The 8,177-nt window shown below is 38.0% G+C and overlaps 1 protein-coding gene across 1 annotated transcript; it reads right to left on the minus strand.

Annotated features, from left to right (window-relative positions):
* Positions 1 to 1,724: 1,724 nt before the first annotated feature.
* ncm (nucampholin) lies at positions 1,725 to 6,916 on the minus strand. The gene is made up of 4 exons (XM_067767062.1): positions 6,271 to 6,916; positions 5,923 to 6,207; positions 4,557 to 5,856; positions 1,725 to 4,227 (listed from the first exon to the last, which is right to left on the minus strand). The coding sequence occupies exons 1-4, from the start codon at positions 6,802 to 6,804 to the stop codon at positions 2,561 to 2,563; spliced, it is 3,786 nt and encodes a 1,261-aa protein (XP_067623163.1). The 5' UTR covers positions 6,805 to 6,916; the 3' UTR covers positions 1,725 to 2,560.
* Positions 6,917 to 8,177: the final 1,261 nt, after the last annotated feature.

Genomic DNA, 8,177 nt, shown 5'->3' on the forward strand with positions numbered 1-8,177 from the left:
AAAGGTGGACCAGGGGTGAGTCTATAATGTGTTTTTACGATATGGGTATCAAATAAGAGGTGTTAATGAGTAATTAAAAGGGAGTGGGCCTTAGCTCTATAGGTGGACGCCTTTTCGAGATATCGACATAAAGGTGGACCAGGGGTGACTCTAGAATGTGTGTGCACGATATGGGTATCACATGAACGGTGTTAATGAGTACTTTAAAAGGGAGTGGGGCTTAGTTCTATAGGTGGACGCCTTTTCGAGATATCGCCATAAAGGTGAACCAGGGGTGACTCTATAATGTGTTTGTACGAAATGGGTATCAAATGAGAGGTGTTAAAGAGTAATTTAAAAGGGAGTGGGCCTTAGTTCTATAGGTGGACGCCTTTTCGAGATATCGCCATAAAGGTGGACCAGGGGTGACTCTAGAAAGCGTTTGTGCGATATGGATATCAAATGAACGGTGTTAATGAGTATTTTAAAAGGGAGTGGGCCTTAGTTCTATATGTGGAAGCCTTTTCGAGATATCGCCATAAAGGTGGACCAGGGGTGACTCTAGAAAGCGTTTGTGCGATATGGATATCAAATGAACGGTGTTAATGAGTATTTTAAAAGGGAGTGGGCCTTAGTTCGAGATATCGCCATAAAGGTGGACCAGGGGTGACTCTATAATATGTTTGTACGATATGGGTATCAAATGAAAGGTGTTACTGAGTAATTTAAAAGGGAGTGGGCCTTAGTTCTATAGGTGGACGCCTTATCGAGATATCGCCATAAAGGTGGACCAGGGATAACTCTAGAATGCGTTTGTACGATATGGGTATCAAATGAACGGTGTTAATGAGTATTTTAAAAGGGAGTGGGCATTAGTTCTATAGGTGGACGCCTTTTCGAGATATCGCCATAAAGGTGGACCAGAGGTCACTCTATAATATGTTTGTACGATATGGGTATCAAATGAAAGGTGCTAATGAGTATTTTAAAAGGGAGTGGGGTTTAGTTCGATAGGTGGACGCCTTTTCGGGATATCGCCATAAAGGTGGACCAGGGTGACCCAGAACATCATCTGTCGGGTACCGCTAATTTATTTATATATGTAATACCGCGAACAGTATTCCTGCCAAAATTCCAAGGGCTTTTGATTTCGCCCTGCAGAACTTTTTCATTTTCTTCTACTTAATATGATAAGTGTCACAACCATTTTACAAAGTTTTTTCTAAAGCTATATTTTGCGTTAATAAACCAATCCAATTACCATGTTTCATCCCTTTTTTCATATTTGGTATAGAATTATGACATTTTTTTCATTTTTCGTAATTTTTGATATCGAAAAATCGGGCATGATCATAGTCGGATTTCGGCCATTTTCTATACCAAGATAAAGTGAGCTCAGATAAGTACCTGAACTAAGTTTAGTAAAGTTATATCGATTTTTGGTCCAGTTATCGTGTTAATGGCCGAGCGGAAGGACAGACGGTCGACTGTATATAAGAACTGGGCGTGGCTTCAACCGATTTCGCTCATTTTCATAGAAAACAGTTATCGTCTTAGATAACTACCAAATTTCACAACGATTGGTAAATTTTTGTTCGACTTATGGCATTAAAAGTATTCTAGACAAATTAAATGGTAAAGGGCGTAACCACGCCCATTTTGAAATTTCCTTTTATTTTTGTATTTTGTTGCACCATATCATTGCTGGAGTTGAATGTTGACATAATTTAATTATATACTGTAAAGATATTAAATTGTTTGTTAAAATTTGACTTGCTAATTTTTATTTAGCACACACATAGTGGGAGTAACGTTCCTGCCAAATTTCATCATGATATCTTCAACGACTGCCAAATTACAGCTTGCACAACTTTTAAATTACCTTCTTTTAAAAGTAGGCGGTGCCACGCCCATTGTCAAAAATTTTACTAATTTTCTAATCTGCGTCATACGGTCAACCAACCTACAAGTTTCATCGCTTTATCCGTCTTTGGTAATGAATTATCGCACATTTTCGGTTTTTCGAAATTTTCGATATCGAAAAAGTGCGCGTGTTGTGGTCCGATTTCGTTAATTTTAAATAGCGATCTGAGATGAGTGCCCAGGAACGTACATACAAAATTTCATCAAGATACCTCAAAATTTACTCAAGTTATCGTGTTAACGGACAGACAGACAGACGGACGGACATGGCTAAATGAATTTATTTCTTCGCCCAGATCATTTTGATATATAGAAGTCTATATCTCGATTAGTTTATGTCGTTAACAAAATTTATATACTCTGTGAGCTCTGCTCAGCTGAGTATAAAAATTTCCTATTTTAGGAGCGCGGTTAAACAACGATGTTGATTTCATGTTGAAAATTATAAATTCCTGTAATTTTGCAAGTTTACATTTCTCTTAATCACAGCTATACCTATAGTTTTTTGATATTTTATATAGTTCTGAGTATTTGTTTTAGTACATTGAAACACTGATTTAAAATATCCTTAAATTAAATGTAGGTATATTTAAATTATATACATATAATAACTAACAATTTTTTGAAATAATCAGACAAATTATAGTTTTCTTAGTTGCTATCCACGTTCCTTTGACGTCTTTCTCGTTGATCGTATGCTACTATTTTCAAAGTGGTTGCGTCCCTTTCGGTCTCTATCACGAATTTTACTGCGACTACGCTGAACCCTGTGCTCATTATCGGTACGATTGTTGCGATTTGTGCACTCTTTTCGATCTTTACGGTCCTTGCGATCCTTTCGATTTGCACTTATATCGCGATCTTGCGTTTTTTCGCGAAAATTTCTCCCACCCTTTTGTCTCTTTTCGGTACGCTTTATTGCGGGTGAGTTATCCTTACGCCGACTACGTTGCTCATGTGGGTCAGAATCGCGTTGTAAGCCATGCTTCTTCCTTTCGTCATCCGAGTTGTTCTTACGCCTTTGGTTTTTTAACTTTTCGCTGTCGTCCTTTTTTTCTTTGCTAGACTTTTTAGTTTTCTCGGCATGTGCACCCTTGCGTTTTTGTACTTTCTTTTGCTTATTACTCTTACGCTTCGCACCATCATTATAACTACTGCTATCGACGCCACTACTTTCATCGCTTGGCTCTTTACTATTTCCACTTATATTCCTTTTAGATTTACCTTCTTTAGTTTTATTCTTCTTCTTGACGTCGTGTTCCTTTCTACTGACCTTTTTAGTGTTGCGCTTCTTTCCATAGTCCTTTTGGTGCCTTTTCCTTCTCTTTCTTTGTTCACCCTCGGAATCACTGGATTCACTCGTTGTATCGCTTGACGACGAACTGCTTTCCGTTGAGCTTGATGATTCCTCAGACGAAGATGACGAAGAAGAAGACGAACTTGCAGAGCTACTTATAACCGCAGGCTTATTTGCCAAAATTTCAACATTAATTGCCGGTACTGACTTAGGCGCGTTCTTCAAGAACTGCCGAAGTTCATCAGTTAGACCACCCAAGCCTATCGATGTGAAAAAGTTAATAGCGAAACGAGTGTTTCGTGGATTATCTTTGGGAAAAAGACCAGCTAAACTCTCAGTTAAAACATCATCTTTCAATTTACTATTCAGCTTCCCTAACCCCATATATTCGGCCAACTCCTGAAAGAGTATTTTTATAAATATCCGGCTGGACGATGTGGTGTCATCTTCATTTAATTTAATACATTCGAGCACATCCCAACCAATGGCATCCGTGAATAGTAAATGTGCAAAAAACTTACTTACGTTGCGGAGACGATTCGTGTCCAAGCGGTGAGTTGTCTGATAAGTATCTGTGAATATCTCTTCGAAGGGTTCAATATACATTTTATTAATAGCGCAAAATCGTTGAGCCAATAACCCATAAAACTTTTCATAAGTACGTTGCTCTGCACAGCAATCGAGGAACATATGGCAAAGCTCGATCTCTTGGCCTGGTTTCAGTTGCATCTTCATCAGTTTGTGTGCACATTCTTCATAATCCAGACTTGAATTTATGGTTAGATAAATTGTACGCCTCAACGCAATTAAATTAGTTTCGGTGTTATCGATAATATCACCGGTTGTTGCCTGATCATCATCCTGGTCTCCCTTCGCTGATGCCGAAGAATCTCCAGATTCGCTGTCAGTGTCACTGCCAGAACCAGAACCGTTGTCACTACCACTAGCGTCACTACCCAAAATCTCTTTACTTAGACCTTTATATTTATCCTCATTTGTTTCATATTGATCATCGAATTTAAAAACGTCTGAAACGATGAGAAAGTTGTGTACAATGTTTTTGTTTTTGGGGCGCAAACCACTTATCGAAAGTCAAGGAGAGTATTTCAAATATGCGCAGCCCTTTGCTTGACATGACGTACACATCCGACTGCCACGGGAATGAGTTATTTGACACCTTGAACCTTCGAGGCAGGCTCGGAAGATTCTGAGAAGCATCCTAGGCTACCTGTAGTAGCAGGCTACTTAAATCCCTAGACTGAAGGCTCTTCCCGTGGCAGTTGCGCTAGTACCATATTTGAGCAAGCACTGCTCATTTTGTTACACTCTCCTAAACCTTTGGACTCGTATTACTTACTCAAGACGTCCTCTGGATTTGTAGCCTCATCCAACATTAATAAATGTGTAAATTGATCATCCTCTTCAACCAATTCCAATGATTCTATTACCGATTGATGATCCTTGAAGCCATCTTTACGCACTTGAAATACTACTTCGATCATATATTGAACACGTTTATCCAATTTGCCTTCGTGCAGAATATTTTTCAGCATTTCAAAAATAGCACCAATCCCTTTTGATGATACCTCGGTCAATTTCATGCCACACTCTTTTAGAAAAGCAATTGCCACTTCTACCGAATCATCTGTTGGCGTCTCTACCAATAGTGTAAGTATTTCCAAAGCAAGAATTTCATGTGCTACCCGTTGATTTACTAAATGGGCAATGAAACGTGATGACGATAAACAAACCGCTTTGTCATTGCGGCGAAAGGCGCGTTTGAACTGTATAACCAAACGCTTCAACAACAATTCGCCAATATTCGGAAATTTTGAATTAATTATAGATACAAGAGCTGCATATACGTGGGTAAAGGTGGGAGAAGCAGCTTGTGCTTGTATAATGGAACGACAAAGTAAACCACGACCACGTACAATATTCTCTTTAAGAAGTTCCCGTGTTATAATTGCAATATTATCTACATTTACTTTGTTTATATAGCCATGAATGGATTTTTTTAGAGCTTCCCAAGCGATACGCTGATATGCAGCAGATGATTTATCTGTTATTTCTGCTTGCATCATCCGCAATTTAGCTGGTGGTATATAAGCACCACCAGTTCGCGATGTTAGTAAATCTACAGTACGACGCTGTCGTTCGCTAATTTTTGCTTCCGGAACACTTACAGTAGCATTATCATTATTAACATGCTTGCTTGCAGTATTGGTAGTACCGTCTTTGTCATCTGCAAGTGCCGCTTGTGGTACAGGTGAATTTTCCGAACTATCTTCACGCCTCCTTTTGTTATGATCTTCATCTTCACGTTGATCTCGTTCTGTGTGGCGACGTTTTCTTTCTTGTTGTCGTCTTGTTATTGATTCTGATCGACGCGATCGTCTGTTATGACGTGATCGTGATCGATTTCTTACGTGACTTCTAGAGCGACTTCGTCGACGGTGCGTCCTTTGGTCACGGGATCTAGAACGAGAGCGTCGTCGCACAGGGCACGATGCACTCTCATGTTTTTCCTTTTCATTATTTTTGTCTGTATTCATTGACACAATATATTTTGAAGATGGGTTCGCATCTGTGTCATTTAGCTCCTTACTTGTTTCTGCCTTGTTTGACGACTGTGATCTAGTAGGTGAGGTAGGCGTCTGTAATTATGGAAAAGATGTGGTTAGCAGTATTACATATGGCGTTTAGGCGCATTTTGGACAAACCTGGTGTAAATTTACGGTTTCAATTTCAGAAATACTACTTGAAGCTTTATCATAATCACTACCATGTTTGAAAGAATTTTCTTTAACTTGGCTTATTGCAGCTAAGTTAAAGGAATCTTCTTGTTTTTTCTTTTCGTTATGCATTATTGTATCATGTTGGACATCTGTAATCCCAGAAATTCCTTTCATTGAACTCGACGTAACTTTATCTTCTAATACAGTCCCCTTATTTTCTTTCTTTGCTTCATTTAAGGGCCTCGGTTCGATAGCTGGGCTTGAGTTAGTCTAAAAATATAAGATGTATTTAAACGCAAAATTTAGACGACTAGTCAATAAATTAAGACAAACCTGCTGCGAGCTGTCATTTTCTTTTTGGCAAGTTCCTTTTGGAGATTTATCACCACCACTCTTGTCTTTGATATCGTCTTTCAAGCAATTAAGTGATCCTTTTTCTTGTTTATCTGGAATTTTTTCATATTCCCCAGATTTAGAATGACCCCGCAACTCATATTCCTCCAATTCATCATTTATTCTAGATTTATTTGATTCATCCGGATGCTCATATCCGAAACTTCTACTCCCCAGATTTTCGCTGTCAGTGGAAACCTCAGGACGTGTATCAATCCGATCTTTATCAATATGTTTATTTTGTTTTGTGTCAAGATTTGCAGGTAAGCAATCGTCTGAGGTTGATTTAGCAGCGTAACCAACACTTTGAGCAGCAGTTGCTGTTGTAGTTTGCTGACCATATTCAGTTGAAGCTAATTCTTTCTCTGCACTAGATTCCGTTGCACTGCTTCCCGTATGGTTTGAGCTTGAAGAACTTGAATCTGACGAGCTTGTGGCGCTACTTGAACCTGAATCGGACTCGCTGTCAGACATTTTCTATTATTAAAAGCGCTCCAAAAATATTAAAATACGCCCTGTAAGATTTTGCAAAATTTTCACACTTCTAGCGTTGAATGACAGATGTCGTATAAGTATTTGGCTTCGTGAAAATTGAGATGTGCCCGCTATTATCGACTTATCCCAATCCAACCGCCTTGTTTCCAATGACGATTTCAGCAAACACAACTGTTGATCAGCCGACTACTTTCAGAACCCACTGTTGAGTACTGTTTTGTATATTAGGGTACGCTTAAAGCATTTTTATCACGCGATGTCGGTCGTAATCGTCCGATAAAAATAGAAGGCCCTCCCTGCTAATACGATTTCTTTACTAGTGTAAATGTGTAAACTATATTTCAAAAAACTAACAAATTACAAGAAAAATACAACCTAGTTTATTAAAAAACGAGCCAGTTGGTACATTTGGCGGCCACCGTGGTGTGATGGTAGCGTGCCCCGCCTACCACACCGTATGCCCTGGGTTCACACCCCGGGCAAAGCAACATCAAATTTTTATTTATTTATTTTATTTATTTACAGTCTTGTAGACTTAATTTCTTAAATTTCTAAAATTACATCAATGAGATCTCTTTATGTTATTGCAATTGATTTTTGTGTTTACATCATTAAATTGTCTAAAAGGCATTGTTTTGCAGTAGTTGAACAATAATTTCTTAAATTGATTGCTATTTCGACATTGTTTTATATCATTTGGTAGCTCGTTGTATTCTCTTATTCCATCGTAATATATATTTTTTTTTGTCGAATTCCGATCTTACAGCTGGCAAATGAAAATTGTTTCTATTTCTCTTTTGATAAGCATGGACCTCATTATTATATAACACGCGGTCGTTCAAATATGTCGGCAGCTTACCTAGTTTTATATTATGTATAAATTTTAAAGTGTAATAAACAGTGAGTTGTTTTACACTCAGTCAATTTAGGCTATTAAGCATTTCATGTATTGGAGTGTTATATCGTTTTTTGAGGATGAACCGCATAGCTTTATTTTGCTTCACCTGTAGTTTTGTATTGCTCGAGTCAGGTTACGTAAATAAAGTTGTAGGGCAATATATGAAGTGCGGTTCTACAATAGACCTATAGACCATTATTTTGTAATATTTGCTCAAGTGCTTGCACGTTCGGAACATAAATCCAATTTTTTTTTTGATATTTTTGCTTCTATATATTTCAGATGCCCATCGAACTTGAGTTTCTCATCAATTATTACACCTAGGTATTTCATTTCATCAACTCTTTGTATAGTACTATTTGCCATTTTTAGGGTAATATTGCCTTCTGTTATTTTTCTCATCATGATCATCCATTTTGTTTTTTCAATATTTAGTTTTAACTTATTTTGGCAC

This window comes from Eurosta solidaginis, chromosome 2 (assembly GCF_040869045.1).
Source record: "Eurosta solidaginis isolate ZX-2024a chromosome 2, ASM4086904v1, whole genome shotgun sequence".
Taxonomy (NCBI): domain Eukaryota; kingdom Metazoa; phylum Arthropoda; class Insecta; order Diptera; family Tephritidae; genus Eurosta; species Eurosta solidaginis.